The sequence below is a fragment of the Clytia hemisphaerica genome, unplaced genomic scaffold (genome assembly GCF_902728285.1).
Source record: "Clytia hemisphaerica strain Z4C2 unplaced genomic scaffold, Clytia hemisphaerica genome assembly, whole genome shotgun sequence".
Lineage (NCBI taxonomy): Eukaryota > Metazoa > Cnidaria > Hydrozoa > Leptothecata > Clytiidae > Clytia > Clytia hemisphaerica.
Window position 1 is genome coordinate 144,030 of NW_027104114.1, and position 18,100 is coordinate 162,129.

At 35.1% G+C, this 18,100-nt stretch overlaps 2 protein-coding genes across 2 annotated transcripts; both read left to right on the top strand.

Annotated features, from left to right (window-relative positions):
• The first annotated feature begins 3,909 nt into the window (after positions 1-3,909).
• On the top strand, positions 3,910-9,238 carry LOC136813361 (solute carrier family 49 member A3-like). The gene is made up of 9 exons (XM_067069870.1): positions 3,910-4,372; positions 4,636-4,794; positions 4,933-5,146; positions 5,467-5,543; positions 5,693-5,827; positions 6,048-6,164; positions 6,379-6,531; positions 6,978-7,135; positions 8,690-9,238. Exons 1-9 carry the CDS (start codon positions 4,247-4,249, stop codon positions 8,982-8,984), a joined length of 1,434 nt encoding a protein of 477 aa, XP_066925971.1. The 5' UTR covers positions 3,910-4,246; the 3' UTR covers positions 8,985-9,238.
• A 1,318-nt stretch (positions 9,239-10,556) lies between these two features.
• Positions 10,557-16,573, top strand: LOC136813362 (multiple myeloma tumor-associated protein 2 homolog). The gene is made up of 9 exons (XM_067069871.1): positions 10,557-10,738; positions 11,204-11,258; positions 11,584-11,638; positions 11,763-11,812; positions 12,005-12,050; positions 12,297-12,373; positions 15,246-15,288; positions 15,641-15,693; positions 15,954-16,573. Exons 1-9 carry the CDS (start codon positions 10,636-10,638, stop codon positions 16,459-16,461), a joined length of 990 nt encoding a protein of 329 aa, XP_066925972.1. The 5' UTR covers positions 10,557-10,635; the 3' UTR covers positions 16,462-16,573.
• The last annotated feature ends 1,527 nt before the right edge of the window (positions 16,574-18,100 follow it).

Genomic DNA, 18,100 nt, shown 5'->3' on the forward strand with positions numbered 1-18,100 from the left:
GTGTAGCTGGAACCTCGATATTCCAGGATTAGAAAAAGCTATACCTGTTATCTTTTTTCTTTAAAGAATCAACAAGCCATCAACATCAATAAATTACACACATTTACTCAGAGAAACTTTTAAAATTATCTGCCATTATGACTTTCTTGAAGCCGTTCTGAAATGAACCAATCGGGTTATGAATCGGAATTCCTATGGGAGTTCTTTTCCGAAATTTGTAAAATAGCTAAGTCGGTAAAAAAACTTTTCCCGGGGGTTTGAGGGAAAAACAGAACTGCTGTCATTTGTTTTTTTTATTTAACCAGATATTAAATTTGGGCTCAAAAAATATTTAAATAAATAAGTTAATAGTATTCAATATACTATTTTGTATCTATCAGAAATAAAACACTTACAGAACGACATCGTTTATCATTTGGAATACCCCCGTATTTGGACCCATTCTATGGTGGGCGCAAAATAGGGCGGAAACTAAGTAGCACCCTCAGTGCAGATTGCCGCCTCATCTTTATTCGCCCGCGCGAGAATGCGAGCTAATCATTTTTTTCTCGCGCACTCAAGGGAAAAGAAAGTGATCGATATTCTTTGAAGAAAAAACGTCAGAAACAAACCCAAAGACCAAAAGATGTATTTTGTTGTTGACAATCGATCCTGTGAAGATGAAAAAATTTCTGCTTTGCATTTTTTTCGGAACGCTGAAAAACTCTAATTTCGATCATCCTTTAAGATAAAGAGGTTGCGAGATTTGGGTTAGCGAGGCAAAAATCACTAAAAAGCTGGTAAAATCGTAATCCTCAAAAATCGATGTTCCAGCCTCACTGTTTTTCACTAAAAAAGCGTCTGTTTTATATGAACTTTAGCGTTTTACTTACCTGTTTATTTTTGTAAATATTTTCTTGTCGTCCATTTTTTGTTTTCTTTTTCAATTTTTGCTCATCGAAAATGGAAGGAATGTAGTGTCTTCTTTTTTAATTGAGATTGACTTACTTGACTTATCAGCACACCTCTGGTTGAGGCTTCGCCCACTTGTGAACTTTCTCTCGCCATCTGGTTCTATCACTTGCGTATCATTCGGCCATTGCTAATGGAAGACCTGTGTCTTCCCTGATTTTATCTTGCCATCTTTTTGCAGGTCTACCTCTTCTTCGTGTGCCTTGGAATTAATTTTTCAAACATATTTTAGCTAGACTTTCCTCGCCTCAGGGGCAGTCTTGCTACACATGCCCAAACCAAGACAAGCGTCTCTTTTTTATCATATAGACAATCGGCACTGGTACACTGGTAACTTGACTCTACATAGGGATAGCCCTCAAATGAATGACTTGGCTGGTCATTAAAATACAAAGCTAAATCAAAACATGGTACAGTAGAGTGCGAGCAGACTACCGTGAGAGGTCCTAAAGCCGACAGCCCAGCCTAAAGCCGATGGGGTCTTTCAAAGATACAAACTAAAATAAAAACAAACCTTTCGCTGTGACGCAACGAAGATACCAAAGTGTCAACTAAACTGAGAGATTTGATACATTGAACCAATTGAACCAAATAACAATAATTGCTTCTTATAACAAAACATATTTTATTGCAATATGCACAACGTCATAAATGACAACAGTAGTAACAGCATCATAAAAAGTAACGAGATGTTTTGATTTTCCAAAGCACACGAAAATATAAAAGAGGTCTGTGTACGAGCGTGCTCATTTTGAAACGTTACGTAATCAAGCCTAGTTTCTATTACTTTACACTGGCACTTGGCTTGATTGCGGGGCCAGGACTTTGTGTAACGATACATATAGACGACGTATATTACATTATATTATATATTACATGATAAGAATATAAATAGACGATGTATATTACAATTATTATGTATTACATGACACCTTGCTCCTATTCTAGTAAAGATAATATATGTCGTCAAAGAGTACACTTAAATGAAGAGCGTTCCGATTGCGGGCCTTCCGTAAATAAACATCAGGACTTATAGGTTTTTTTTTTATTTTTTTTATGTCTCTTTTAATCACTAAAAAATCTCGGTCTATCCTAAAAAATATTACAAGTAAAAATAAAAGTTACAACTTTTCTTTTTTTTTTTTTTTAAATAAATAATGATAATTGAATACTTCCATTGATGACCCGCGGCACTATCGTAAAGCTAGAATCGCTTCGCGTACTCTTCGCTTGAGAAAATGATTGACAGATTGAAGTTTTTCACCCGCGCAGGAGTTCGCGATTTTTGTAAACATGGCTTATCGCAAGAGGAAATATTTTTTGTAAGAAGATTTGCGCAAGAAGAGTTCTAAAAATGACTTTCCTTTTTTAAAAACCTGTTATTATCCATCACACAAAATTTCATTGAAACAGGTTAGTTCATTAATTCAAAATCAATAGAAACATATCAGCAGTAGTTGATTTAAAAAAGGGTCCAGTCCGCGAATGATCCAAAACCATACCAAAATGAAGACATTGCAACGTCAAAACATTCCAAAGCTGGCGATCTCAATTAAAAAAGAAGACCCTACATTGCCGCCATTTTCAATGAGCAAAACTTGAAAAAGAAAACAAAAAATGGACGACAAGAAAATATTTAAAAAAATAAACAGGTTAGTAAAATGCTAAAATTCGTAAAAAAAAGACGCTTTTTTAGTGAAAAAGCGTGTGGTTTTGAAAAGTTCAAATACCCCTGTATCATCTCAGAGGAGAGTTAAAGTATTACTGTCAACTGCTCTCACTTGGGACGATTGGTCAAAACATCCGGGACTGTTGCATATCTGGTCTGTATTTTCACTTACTGTAAAATCGAAAGAGAAATTGTGTATTTTTAAATACGCCGTTCCTTAACTCAAATCAAATGACTTTGGAGGTTCGGTGAAATGGTGGCCGAATTGCCGTCCCATGTTTTGTCAGATAGTCCCAAGTTAGAGCAGTTGACGGTACCTGCGAGTGAAGCTCTATTTTTTTCTTTCGAAAGATCGTTCACTGGTTCTTCGTTCGCGAACTGGGTCCCAATAGCGCTTGCTTTAACGACTTATTATTCCAAGAAGAAGCTTTCAAATAAAGTGAAAACAAACTGAAAGAAGGACTTCAAGCTCATCTACGAGATGGTCTAAAAGGATTATGTAAAAACCAAAAGTAAGTGAGAAAAGTGAAAAATGAGTTTGGCGTTCATGCACTGGGCACCCCCCCCCTCTACACTAACTGCAAAGGAAAACGTCTGGTTGGTGGTGCGAGGGGATGCTAGTTTCCCCTCACTTATGAAATTAACCTTGATTGACTGTATTTGCTTTACCAATCAATTGATTCAACTTTTGATCCATTCTATTGAAACTGTCTGCAATTAGCTAGCAAAAAGATCAATTTCTGAAAAAGATCAATTTCTGAAAAATAACTCCTTTTTCAGTATATTTCATAATATTTTTTCAGGAAAAATGTCCTGTAAGATTATTTTTAATGGGTGGTTTCTATAAACCTATTCACATCCAGGCTGGAAATGGTGCACAGTACGCCAAATATATTTGGAGTGAGGCAGTAATTACTTTTGGCGTGTTGGCGTAAGGAGCGGATATAAAGCAAGATATTGGCGTGATTTATAAAGCTTTTCAAGACAAGAGAAGCACCCCCATTCTTACGCCCGATTTCATGATGCCAGGTTAAACGCATCCACCTCGCTCTCCCTTGAGCAACTATTAGGGGTGAGAAAATCAAATATCCCAAGGCTTTTGGGGACTTCGCCCCCTGAACCCCCACCAGCACCAGGGCTAAGCCTTGGACCCGTTTGGGGCGCTGGCTTACAGCCCCCCCCCCGCAATATTGTTGTTCCGCAAGCAGAACTTTTTTTGGCATAGACCTCAGTTTTAACAAATAACAATTCGAATATGGACTTTGTATTATTTCCACACTGGATTGCCATTCATGATACCAGTTTGTCTCCAAAAATTAGTGACAAAAAATATTACATAATCTTTTTAAATCATTTCATTTTGAAGTTAATAAAAGTTGGGAACTTACAGAAAATTTCATGTATGTCCAAAGTTGTGTTATTTTAGGAGCTATTTTAGAAAGCTCCCCTATAATATAACAAATTAGGTTAAGATTTTTATTTTATTTAGTTCCCTTATTTTTTTCATGTGATTGTTACTCAATATGATAATAAATCAACAATAGTAAAAAACTCCATGACAGATTAATTAATAAGTTGCCATTGATGTTGCTGAGTGTTGTGGAAACATTTTTAAATTAATCAAAGATGAGAAATCCAGATAGTGAGAAAACTCCATTAATCAATAAATCTGGACATCATGTTTATAAGCTGTACACAAGAAGGTGGTTTGTTTTGGCTGTAGTTGCATTGTTTAATGTAACCAACGCTATGGTAAGAAATGCTTGAAAATTACGAACAAGACTGTTTACTGACATCCATAGAAGCAAATTGCCAGTCTCTTTGCCAGTAATTTGCAATTTTTAAGCATAAAAATTTATCTGTTTTTTTTCTTCTGAAAAATGGAGTTTAAACATAGTGGTATTAATTGTCTTTTGAATAGCTAGATTTTTGGTCACATTTTAAACAGCCCAGATGTATATTTATAGAAAGCCAATAGAATTTAATCTTCACTTCTTTTTTCGACTCTCATCTAGATATGGATAACATTTGCTCCTGTGACAAACTTTGCAGCATCTTATTTTGAAATTTCTGAGAAGTCAGTGAATTACTTCTCACTTGTATATTTCATCGCTTCACTGCCGATGGGCGGACTCTCTTGGTGGACTATTGAAACATATGGATTTCGATTTTCAGTATGTTAATTATGTTGTACCTTAGTTTTCCAATATTTTCCCATTTTCTATTATTTTGTTTGATAATTTCAAGTTTTGAGATTGTTTATTATTCAGTACTATTAAGTAGTCAAAGTCTTCTTTCAAATTGATTTTTAGGTCATATTAGGTTGCATTGTGAATGCACTTGGTGGTGTATTACGTGTTGTTGGGGCCTATTCTTTTCATGGTCATCTAAGATTCACCATTGTTTTGGTTGCACAAATCCTCTCTGCTTGCGTCCAACCTTTTGTTTTATCAATGCCCACAAAGATTGCCGCTCTTTGGTTTGGTGATCATGAAAGAACAATAGCCAACACTATTGCCACCATGGGTGAGAGGTTATTAGTATTCATTCCGGTAGATTTACAATCAATACATAATATAGGTTCTCGTGTGTCAAAGTACTACCAAACAAAACAGCATTAACTTCTAGGCCATTTTTATGATTATGCTTCATTTAAAAGATCAAGAAAAATAGACAACACATATTGGGTCTTCATCGACTAGATTTTCTAAAAAGGAAACAATAGGGATGGACTTAAAAACAACCTACAACAATTGAAAATGGTATGGGGGTTAGGGTACCGATACAAGGAAGACCCACTCATTCTGAATTTATAACAACATATAGAATTTTGACTTACTCTACAGCTAATCCACTTGGAGTACTCGTTGCCAATGGCATAGCAGCTGGGATAGTTTCTAAAGAAGATGATATTGGTCTATTGGTATGAAAATTGTTTTTTTTTCAAAGAAAATACCCCTCTAAACTGATGACAGGGTTCAGGCTATATTATAGCTTTCAATAAGGATTTTCTCATCAATGTCTTTATTTATTTTTATAAATAATCTTGGAAAATCTACTTCACTATTTCAGCTTATTGTGACTGGTGCACCAGCAGTGATAACAGCATTGTTAGCTATATTTGGCATTTGGTCAAGTAAGCCACCTACACCACCATCGCCATCTGCTCTGATCGAACCTGTCTCCTTTTTTGTTGGAATCAAAACAGTAAATCATTTCTCTTTAAAAAAAAATATAAACAACATACAACATAATTCAGATAAACTTTCTGGACTGTTTCCTTGAACTTCGTTTTTCAGGAAACTTCTTTCCATTTAATTTGATCAGCAAACTGCAGCAAATGGTCTAGTCTTATTTTCCACATAAAATCTAAAAACTTTTTGACATTTTTTTTTTTAATTACTGTTTTGAACTATTTTTTCTTTAGATTTTGAAGCAGAAGAAGTTCATGCTGTTGGCTTTGACATCTGGTATGGGTATTGCAGCATTCAGCAGCATCTCGACCATAGTTCAACAGTTGATCTGTCCTCAAGGATATTCAGATGTAAGTTTCACTTACGAGACCCAAAGTCTAAATAAATTGAAAGAAGAATCAAAGGTATCTTACCCCTATATAAGAACCAAATCAACCCCCTGGACATTGCAAAACCACCCCATCATGGCCATATTTCCAATTTTTTTTCAATACCCCCTATTGAAAGTTCTTTAAACAAGGAAATTGTTTAAAAATCCTTTCTGACATGATATTTTTTCTTTAGACAACAGCTGGTATTCTTGGGGCTTTAGTTATTGTTGGAGGATTTGTAGGCGCTGGACTATCAGGTTATTATGTTGACAATACAAGAAAGTACATTGATATATCAAAGATTCTTGGTATATTGTTTGGTTTTAGTGGCTCACTGTGCTTGATTGTAAGTTATTTCTCTATCATCGGTCTATATGGTAAGTTAATTGGTTGACTTGCCAGTACAAGAAATATTACCTTCCTTTAAAGTGTCCATTAAACGAAAAGATAGTAAGTTAGCGACCATTTCCTTACCTGTCTACCGAAAGATAGGACCACTCCTTTTTCTACATTTCGCTACACACCCTTGATACTTCCCTTTAGTTGCTTAACACGAGACTTCAAGCTGCTTCAAGAAACATTTCTATGTCTCTAGTATAACCTGGCTAGATCAAACCAAAAACCTTGTACATCATCAGTGTTTTTCAACATTGATTTTCCTTTTGCAAAGAATCTAAAGGGACAAGGTTTCTATTGAAACTTTGCTGAATTTTACATAATTGTATTATTATTTCGATTAAAAATAAAAATCTGATGGTTGTCCTGTATCTTTTGTGTTCGTGAATTTTTCAGGCAGTGAACTTAAGAGATATGGTTGCATTCAATTACATAGCATTCACATTATACGGATTGACTGGACTTGGTGTGTTACCGGTATTTCTTGAATTAGGTGTGGAATGTACATATCCTGTTGATGAAGCAACATCCTCTGGTATTCAATGGATGATTGGGTAATTTGAATCTTTTTTGGGTATCCTTTCGCAATTGTCAATTTTTTCTGAAAAGGATTTTGCATAATGAGCTAACTTGTTTTCAAACTCTGTGTGTCAGAATTATGCATATTCGGCATAACTCACATTATGGGATCATTCAATGTGGGATGTTAGCTGGGCAAGCCAAACAACCAGATGTTCTTGACTTGAATTTATTTTTTGGACCTACCTGGAGGTCCTATAAATTAACCGTCCGTCCGTCCGTTTGTCTGTTACCAGCTTTTCTCGAGATTGGCTCATTAGTTTTTTCTGATTTTTGGCACAAATATGCAAAATGGCAATGCCCAAAATATGACGGAGCCCGATTTTCTAAAAAAACATTTTTCCGGCCGAAAATGCCGGAAATATGCCGGAAAAACTTTTTTTTTTTGCATTTTCTCGAGATTTCATCATTAGTTTTTTCTGATTTTTTGCACAAAGATGCGTATTAGCAATGCCCAAAACATGGTCGAGTCCAATTTTTGAGGAAAATTCTTGTCCGGCCAAAAATGCCGGAAATATGCTGGAAATCGCCGTTTTTGCAGATTTTCATCGGACTTTTTCCTTATTTCGTTGTTTTTTCACACAAAAACAATATTAATAGCAATGCCCACCATAAAGCATGGTTCAATTGTCAATAAAACTGATTTTTGAAGCCGGAACTTACTAAAAATCGCCGGAACAGCCGATTTTCGCCGGAAAAACGGTATTACTTGAATTTCTCAAGCTGTACTTTATATTTTTTCATGAAATTTTGCACACTGATGCAAAACGTCAATACCTAAAATGTGACGGAGCCCGATTTTCGAAAAACGGCCAGAAATATGCCGGAAAAAACGGTTTTTAGGCATTTTCTTGAGATTTCATCATTAGTTTTTTCTGTTTTTTTGCACAAAGATGCGTATTAGCAATGCCCAAAATATGGCTGAGTCCGATTTTTGAGAAAAATTCTTTCCCGGTCGATAATGCCGGAAATACTCCGGAAATCATCGTTGTTGCAGATTTTTCCTTGTATTTCTAGTTTTTTCAACATAAAATATTGTTGATAGCAATTAATTCCCAATATTTTTAAAAAATTGCTGGAGCAGCCAATTGCCGTGCCCGCAAAACGAATTTTCTTCAATTTCTCAAGTCTTACTCAATATTTCATTCATGTATTTTTGCTCTATTCTTTCGCTCGCTCTTTCATTCGTTTACACGTTCGCTCGTTCGTTCGATCGCTCATTTTTTCGCTTAGCTTTTCCATTAATGTCTATGTTTTCTCTCATTTGGCTAACTTTCGTCATCAGGTAGGTTCAATCAGCATCCAGCTTGTTCTGGCCTCTTCTGTATGGTTATAGAATTTTCCACAGCTAGTGATTCTATAAAATTTAAGCTTCTTAAAATAATAACCAGAAGCTTAATGTTTAAGATGTCAAGATGTCTTTGGGAGAATAAAATCTATTACTTTCTGATACTGTGAACAGCGAATTGATTTTTTCCTTTTTGAAATGGTTTCACCTGTATAATTATAATATAATTCATTTCTTACAGACAAGTAATTGGAGCCATCTTATTTTTCATTGGTCTCGAGGCTTCACCAAAACTGTCAGCAGCTGATCTAGCAGATTCAACGTGCAAAGCTGAACATGACATTGACCCTTTAAATTTTTCAACTTACGCAATAGTAGTGACAGTTTTAGCATCAAGTATTGGGATTTTATTTATAATGTTCTTCGATACGGATTATAAGAGACTACAAGCTGAACGGGAACTTGATGCTGATATAACTGACCAAGAACCACACCCAAACACAGAAGATGCAAGAAATATTCCCAATATTATCTAATTATTAGAATGAATATAAGCTACGGAAGTAAAAAAAATTTCACATATTCAAATTTTAAGTTTTGGACATAGCGTCATAAAGCTGTTTTCCGACATTAATTCTCAAAAAAGGCAACAATTAATTTTATTAACAGTGATTTCTGAAATCTACATCCTAATACCCTTCTCTTGATCATCCTTAAGAACTTCCAGCGTTTTGCACCAAACTTATGGCATAATGGGCTGCTCCATAAAATTTCCATACATGGGGGTGGACGAGCCTTTCAAGGTAAAGAAAGATTTTTAGAAATGTGTGAATACCCCCTGGAAAATGTCAAAAGTTGCAAAAGAACCCTTGGAAAAACTCTTTTCATATCTTAAAAGTGAGGGTCGAACTGAAATCAGTCTTTTGCCCCCTGGAAATTTTAAAATAACCTTTTACCCCCTGGAAAAATGAAAAAAATACTTTTTTAGACCCCCTGGAAAATCTTCTATGATTACCCTCTGGAAATGTTTGTCTACCCCCTGTTTGGATATAAAGTGGAATCGCCCATTGGGACGTCACTTGAGTTACACGAGCAGCTAATACCGGTACACAGTTACAATTTCAAGATTTAAATTTTTCTGATTTCATTCTTTTATATTTTGTTCTACAACCGTTATTAATTTTCTACTGTTATTTTCAAAATTGTATTTTTCTGTAATATATTTTTTAGAATGAGAGAATTTAAAGGGATTATATTATTATACAAGGATTAATGATGTTTTTATTCTGCTGAATATGATCTTTTTACCCACACACCATATTGAAGTTTGAGAAATTGAATTGTAAAGATGTAATTATTTTCTGCTCTTCCAAAGTTTTTTTTATATATAAATTTTCTATTTTGAGATTATTCTTAGATCTTAGTTAATTTTATAATTCCATATACAATATAACACTAAAAACAGGTACTTGTTTACCATACCTCTATTTAATTACCATTATTATATACCCGTAGGCAAAAACAGCCATTGAATAATTCCTGATATACCACGGTATTATACCACAGTAGAATTTTTTTTTTCAAACCTTTTTTCGAAACTTGATTTTTTGTCACTTTTATTTTGTTGCAATTAAAGAGAGACAATAAAAGAGTTCAATTGTGAATTTCGTGAACAATTGAATGACTTAAGTCATTAAAAAGCAGTTAAAAAGAAAAAAAACATTCGAATGTTCGATTTGTGTAAGAGTTTTGTGTGAATCTCTTTACAAAATAGAAACTTATAACTTGTTTTCATCTTTGGGCATATAATAAAACATATATTCAATAGGTTTACGTTGGTTATTGGATTTATCAACCCTCGGTGATGAATATTCAACTCAGCTTCGCCTCGTTGAATATTACATCACCTCGGGTTAATAAATCTCAATAACCAACTTTTACCTATTGAATATCTGCTTATTATTCAACAATATCACAAATTCACACACCTATATTATTCCGAAAGGCATGTTTCAGTTTTATTGCAACCACCTGTCCATATGTAATAATATTTCATTTCTTGTGATAATGCATCCTGAGGTTGTTGCTAATCATCTTTTCATTTTTACAGAAAAATAAATAGAAAGACAAGAAAATATATACAATTTGAAGACAATAACAATATATAATAGACAATAACAATAACACATGGCTGGAATATATCATCCATCTCGCGGTGGAACTCGTGGCGGTAAAGATCAATTCAACTGGGATGACGTCAAAGGAGATAAAGAACGTGAAAACTATCTAGGTATGAAAATTAATAATACCCTTTTTGTTATTTAAATTCAGCTGGCACCAAAATGAAATACTCGATGTTGTAACAACGTCGTCAAATTTCCATACATGATTTTATTTCTTTATTGAATCAAAAGCACGTGTACACTACGAACATACATTGCAAAACATTACTTAAACATAAATATAGTCCCCTCCGTTAAGAACTAACATTATATTGCCAGAGGTACTAGACAATGACCAATCGGAAGAAGAAGAGAAAAATGATAATGGAGCAATACATGATTTTTGTCTTGCCAGTAAGAGCTGGTATGAGGGGTTTTGGTCAAGCCAGGTTGCAACACTGGATACTGAATAAAAGAAGCTTATTGAGATTTAGGGTTAACGATGGGGTACCAAATTGTTCTAGGAATTGGAACAGAAAATATCTTATAAAAAAAGCTAAAGAACGAAATTTGAGAATTTTCTTTGTTTTAAGGTCATTCTGTAATGGTACCTACAGGAAAATGGCAAGAAGGAAAAGACTTGATATGGTATGTAATTTAAAGTACTCACTCTAGTTTTACATGTGTTAACTTTATTTCCTATAGAAATATTTTGCAGGTCTTGTAGCTCTTATTCGTTCGAGTAAGAAAAGTTATTTGAATTCTTGAACCGCCTTAAAATCATCTGGGAAGCTCTGAAATGGTTTAGATTGATAACCGTAAAACCTTAAAGAATCATAAACGGCTTGTAATGAAACAATACTCTTTCCGAATTTGTGGGTCTAGAGTTGATATGAATTATTATAGTTATGTTTTTTGCATAATAATATTGTAAGAAAATGAACTCTCAGTTTCTTTTTTTAATTGTTTCTAGGTACACACGAGATAACAATAAATCGCAGACTGAAAAAGAATTAAAGAAAAAACAGGTTTGTATTAAGTGTCTTAATTTGTACATATGATTTTTCAACTTCTTCTTTAATTTAGTAAAGAAGGGTGATTTTATGATAAATGTCTTTTTTTCTGTCAATTTGATTTTGTTCTTTTCTTCAGGAATTGAAAGCTGTGAAAGACTTAGAAGCTCGTGCTATGGCGGCCGCTTTGTAAGTTGTTTTATTAATGTTCTTCCTGAGTAATTTCATACATATTTTAATTCATAGTTTATATTTCTTATGATACTAATTTTCCTTAACTAACGGGCCCCCGGGACTTTGATTTCTCCCTGATTTTATACACATTTTTTACCGATTATTACATTAGTAATTTCAATTGAATCCATTGTTTTTCTCTTTTAGAGGTCACAAGTCATTTTCAACAGGTACAACATCATTAACAGCTAAGGTACGTTCAAATAGTTTTCTTATCTTTAAGATAGTTGATGCCGTTCTTTGGAATATGAATTCTTTTTTCTTTTCTGTTCTCTCCTGTTACTTAAGGAGATACAAATTCCACTTGTTAGCCCAACTGTTAATTTTTAAAGATTTTGTGTATGATTATCTTCTCGGCACAGGTCTTAGTGGTTGCTAAATTAATTCTGCCTCAACTCAACTTTTCGGCCCTAACGTTCACTTGTTTTATTCATGGTAGGAACTGCAAGAAGTTTTATCACGTGGCAAAACAGAGCACGGTGGTGGTGAACGGATACAAGGTGTTGGACATAAGAAGTAAGAGTCAAATATTAAATATATACTACACAATTTTTGCACGGAGGCAGTCCCGGCACGCCAAATATTAGATATGTTAAATAAAATAAGTTTTGTCAAAAATCTAGAAGGAACACAAAAGTTCAGAATCACTAGAACTATATGAGAGCGAAGAAGAAAGACTATCTTTGCTCCATGGAGTTCTGCTGCCGCGGAGGCACAGGAGAACCGAACTCAAGAGGGCAAAGTTAATCTTTCTTCTTACCCAAGTTGTCGTGATAGCAAGGGACTCGTTTCGTTTTTCAGATAAAAGTTCTGATAGTCTTTTGTAAAAATGTTTCGTTTCTCTTCCCATTCCGCCCATTGCGGTGAAAACAATTGGGGTAAAGGAGCCGTGCTCAACTTTCATGATTCTTGAATTGTAAACGTTCTTTTTCTCCCTTTCGTTTGCATCGCATGCTTTGGAGACAGTGGAATTCCTGAACTTTTTGGCGATTGGGTTGAAAACCCTTACGTCGAAGAATGCCTTCTGGCCAGGAATCCAAAATCCCCTAGCAGCAATGTCGAGACGAGCATGGTCTTGGATGTTGGTCGATTTAGTTTCAAAAGTCTCCCCTGACAAGGTGGTCAATGTCGGTTCGACCTTCACGTCCTTGCATACTTGTGTCAGGAGGGATGCTGTGGTGTCACGGATGGAATTATGACGCTGAATGATGAAACCGCCTTTCTTGCACGAGAGTGCGTGTCCCAGATCAAAAGGTGAACCACATGGACAGATGGTAGGTAAGCGACTCAGCTGGTGACCATAGCGGATTTTTATCAGATCCCAGAAGGATGTTTTGTCGAACTGAAATCCTTCTTCTTTGATTGAAAGCGTTGATAAACAAAGGGATGCTCCTGGTTCGCTGTTGATTTCAACCAACTTCTTCATCTCATTTGGCGACTGTTGTTTGATGAGCTCAAGCTATTGGCGGTAACTCTGCATTCGATTACGCTTGAATGATGATTTCAGTTTCATGATCTCGTCTTTGTCGATGTCGTTGACATAGTCTTGGCTTTCGATCTTATTTTGGAGTTGTTTGGTCAGCGCTTCCGAATTGGAAAACTCTTGATCTGAAATATCACTGAACTTTGGTATACCTAAACCGCCAAGGCTTGGTGGCAAGGTGAACAGCTCACGTTCGGTTTCGTTTGGCTGGATTCCACCGGTTATGGCTGGGATGAACCGCGCTGTGATGATTTCGTCTAGCCTTTGAAGGTGTTGTTTAATGTTGGGGATTGTCCTTAGGGTAAAGTTGAGCTTGTGCTTGTACCCTGATGTGAAGCAGGTGTAGGCTTCGTGTGGGGCAATCTTGGCGATTTCTGTGAGCGTTTCGATTTCGCTGCTGATCCACGTGTTGACTTTATCGGTGATGAATTCTTCACGGAAGTTTTCTGAACCGATGGCAGCTCCGAGGTGTTTCTTTCCTTCGGTAGTCAAATGAAAGGATGTCACTCTCAGGGCAGGATAAATAAAATTCCCTCGAGACAAATTTCTAGATTCTCCCCTTATTTCCCAAAAAGGTACCCTACGAGGGACTGATTTTTCTATTTTGGAGTTTTTGCGGACTCATGGAGGTGAAAGCCACACATCCCCATACCCATATCATTACAGATATGACTGTTTTTAGAGCTTTAATTTCAGGTTCACTTTAAGTTCCAAGTTCAGATGAATTGAAGTTAATTAATTTAGTTTACTTTATGACCTTTATAAAAATCAAACTTTGCTTTCAAAAGCATAACTGAATGAATTCGAGGGGTGGAGTTGATTGACAGCCAGAACGGTTGATTGACAGGTACAGATAGAAGAACTCTGTAGTGGAATTAACACTTTAACACTGTTTCCATTGTATTTTTAAAGGAAAATGAACCCATCGCGCCTTGCAATTTTGAAGGAAAATTAACACATAATGCCTTGTATTTTAGGAAAATGAACATTACCTCTTCTATATTTTGAAGGAAAATGAATGTGACGTGTCTTGTATCTTGAAGGAAAAGAAAATGATGAAAATGATTGTTACATGTATACCTTGTGATTGTTACATTATACCTTGTATTTTTTTCATGGAAAATTAATGTTGAATGTCCTGTATTTTAGAAGGAAAATATAACCTGCACATCTTCAATATTTGAAAGAAAATGGTTGTTACTTGTATATTCTGTATTTCTAAAGGAACATGAATGTGACGTGTCTTGTATTTTTGAAGGAAAACGAAAATTACACTTCTTATATTTCAAAAAGAAAATGAAGACTGCTTTTTTGTTTTTTGAAGGAAATGAATGTCGCTTGTCTTGTATTTTTGAAGAAAAATGATTGCTGGATGTTCTGTATTTTTAAAGGAAAATGAAATTTGCATATCTTCAATATTTGAAAGAAAATTAGTGTTATGTGATTTGTATTTTTAAAGGAAAACGAATATTACATTTCTGATATTTCAGAAAGAAAATCAAGAAATGCTTATTTTGTTTTATTGAATGGAAATGAAACATGGCCTTGTCTTGTCTTGTCTTGCATTTTTGAAGGAAAATGAAATCTGCATCTGCATCTCTTATTTGTTTGAAAGAAAATGAATGTTAAATATCTTAGATTATTACACGACTTGGGTACGAAGAAAAATCAAAACATCTTGAATACATGTTTCAATTTCATGCATTCAATCTGATTCAATGGATCTCATTTAGAAAAATATATCCGAATAGAAAAATAGAAGCTTCCAAATTTTACTGGTTACTTATTTTCCAAAATCGAAATATTTAGGTTTCTAATTTAGAATTTTGTAATCCTCAACTTGTGTATGGAGGAATACCCTTTCATTTGTCAGATTCCAACTTTTTTGTTTCGATTTATTTTCAGATCTTCCTCATCAAAGTCAAAAAATTCTGGGATGTCATTTCAGGTACAGTTTTAACATTTTGTATTCAAAATTCAACTGAAAGCAAAAAATACTTGCAATGTTTGTTTATCCTTGCAAAAGTTTGCATTCTTTATGGCCTTGTTGTATTTTTTACCCTTGCCCTTTCTGGTTCCCCGAATTACTAGTGGTTCCCTATTGAGCGTCCCCGGGTATTTGATTTTATTAAGATTTCAACCCGGGACTTTATTTTCCGATTCCCCGCTTATAAAAATTCGAGATTTTTCCATCCCCGCTTATACCAATAGTTACCGGAGATTAGCTTTCAATGAGTAATGACGTATAGAACTGTTCCCTTCATGAAATGTTTTACTAGTTTACCTAATTTTTGTATCAGGGTTTTGATTCGTCGAAAGGTGGTCGACCAGATGGAGAGGATCAGGATGAAAGGTAAAATAACTTTATTTTCCTTTAAAACTTTTAAAAATTGTAGTGTGCTACGTAAAAATCAGAAAATTATACCAAAAGGTACTTCTGAGTGCTGGAAAAACCTTTTAGAATTAGGCAGATTTTCTACCAATAATAGACAAACAAAAAAGTCCGTTATGCGTTCTCATTTATTTTTTTTCATTTTCAACGACAAACATCCGGTACCGGTTTCATACGGAGATATTCGTGACATTAGTCAGTGTTTCTTTTTTCTTGTTCAGCGGCTCTTCAAAGAAGAAGAAACGTAAGAAAGAAAAGAAGTCGAAGAAGAAAAAGAAGAAACATCACAAACAAACATCCGATACCGACCAAAGCTCCGACCATGATGATCGCAAGCAGAATTCCCGACGTCGCTCCTCTGATCGTGGCGAACATTCCCGACATAAATATGACAATTCTCGTCATAGAAATGATAATTCTAGCTATAGAGACGAAAGTCCTCGACGCAGAGACGATAATCGAAGTTATAGAGACAAAAGCCCTGCTCAACGTATGAGCGAAAATTCTCGGTATAGAGACGATAATGCTCGAAGGTCACGTAACCAAAACGAAGATAAACCTTTTCATCGTCGACATGATAGACGTTCAGAGACAAACGATAAACGATCTCGTCGTAAATCGAGAAGTCGTTCTCGTTCTCGCTCAAACGAGAGGACCCGTTTTCGTAAAAACGAGGAAAAACGAGGACGCCGTAGACACGATAGTTCTTCCTCAAATGACGGTCGCTAGTTTTTTATCAAGCCATTTTTTAATATTTTATTGTTTTTATTTATTTACAAAAATTATCTATTTGTTATCTTTTTCTCTATCAGAATAAAATAGTACAAGACGTTCAAGTTAATATTCATCCGTAGAGTCAGTAAACAAAACTTTTTTGGATTTTAACTTTAACTACAAAATTGAAGATTGTAAAATAAAAGTGCCTTTGAGCCCTTCACCCCGAGGATCGTCAAAAGTCTATTCTGCCCAAGCAGATACGTTTTGGTTTGACGATGTCACCAAAGAAAAGAAGCTCTTTCGTCAACAGAAAAGTCAGATTTTTGGCTACATCCATAATAAATTTACAATCATCTACATCATACACTGTCTTATTGTTAGAGTAGAAAGTTGGCAGCTAAAATCTTGCTTGGAAAAGATCGAGAGAAGTGATTATATTGACAGGTGGAGGCGGTGCATTGGCTTTAAACAGCCAACTTTCTGCCCACTTTAATTCAAAACTAGAATGGGCAGGGCCAAAAGTGGACTGTCTTGACCTCATCTTACTTTCCCTTCCAAAATTATGAAAGTTCACTTAATCGCGCCAGCATCGAGTCTATAAAAAAGCTTATCTGATATTCCGATGGCGTATTGCCGACCGCCCACGCAAAAGCTTCAAAGGAGCGGACCAATATAACCGCTTTTAGAGATACCCGCTCTATACCCACTTTAGAGAAAAGGGTTTCGTAGCATACTTCCACATCTGATACCAGAGGAATGTAAAAGAGATGGAAAAACAGCTTTTCTGATTACTCAAAGTTCAACGATCACTTTTATTGAAAATTCTATTGTAAAAACGTTGATTAGGTCATTAAATGAAAGTCCAGAAAAGACGGCTCGCCATACAAATCGGACGGTTTCCACATGATTTGACGATAAAAATGAAAATTTGTTTTTCCTTTTTTGCCGATTACTAGTTCAATTTTTAAGAATAAGGAGCAATATTTTTACTAATGTATAGCAAAAGAAATTCTTAACGCAATTATATTAAATTGGTTCTTGTAAAACTGTCAGAAGTCGAGTAAAATCAAGATGAAGTTATACTTTTCTTGCGCTCTAGCTTTCCATATAATGATGCGGTCATAATGCGGTTATATCAATAGAATCGCTAGGAAATTCTGAGCAAGAAGATATAGGTACCTTTTCGTATAGGAGAGGTGTACCCAAAATATAAGCCCTAAAAGTTTGCGCATAATCAGGCTTGAAACAAAAGAATTTTGTCACAACACGCTAATTATGCAGATTTTTTATAGCGACAACAAAAGAAACCTATTTACTCGACATAAACTCCCTTAAGGGCAAGAGACCTGGTATATGACGAGCCGTTTTTCCATTGTTTTCAAGAAGCTGTTTTTCCATCTCTTTACATTCCTCTGCTGATACCAAATAATCAAAAAGCCGAGCTAAGGTTGTATTCGATAAGAAAATGCCATAATCTTTTACTTGTTACATATCATCAGGAAGCAGCGTTTTAAAATATATTTTCGAGCACTAAATTTCCTATGAAAATGAAAGTTATTTTTTATATCATTTTAGCCTCTTAAAGGTCAATATTTCAGTGGACGAAAAACACGACCTTATCTTATCAAAGTATAGTGGACACTTTACCTTT

Coding starts and splice junctions, on each gene's coding strand:
- LOC136813362 (XM_067069871.1), top strand. CDS start 10,636: ATGGCTGGAATATATCATCCATCTCGCGGTGGAACTCGTGGCGGTAAA. Junction 10,739..11,203: donor AGAACGTGAAAACTATCTAG/GTATGAAAATTA, acceptor CTTTGTTTTAAG/GTCATTCTGTAATGGTACCT. Junction 11,813..12,004: donor CGTGCTATGGCGGCCGCTTT/GTAAGTTGTTTT, acceptor TTTCTCTTTTAG/AGGTCACAAGTCATTTTCAA.
- LOC136813361 (XM_067069870.1), top strand. CDS start 4,247: ATGAGAAATCCAGATAGTGAGAAAACTCCATTAATCAATAAATCTGGA. Junction 4,795..4,932: donor CATATGGATTTCGATTTTCA/GTATGTTAATTA, acceptor ATTGATTTTTAG/GTCATATTAGGTTGCATTGT. Junction 7,136..8,689: donor GGTATTCAATGGATGATTGG/GTAATTTGAATC, acceptor CATTTCTTACAG/ACAAGTAATTGGAGCCATCT.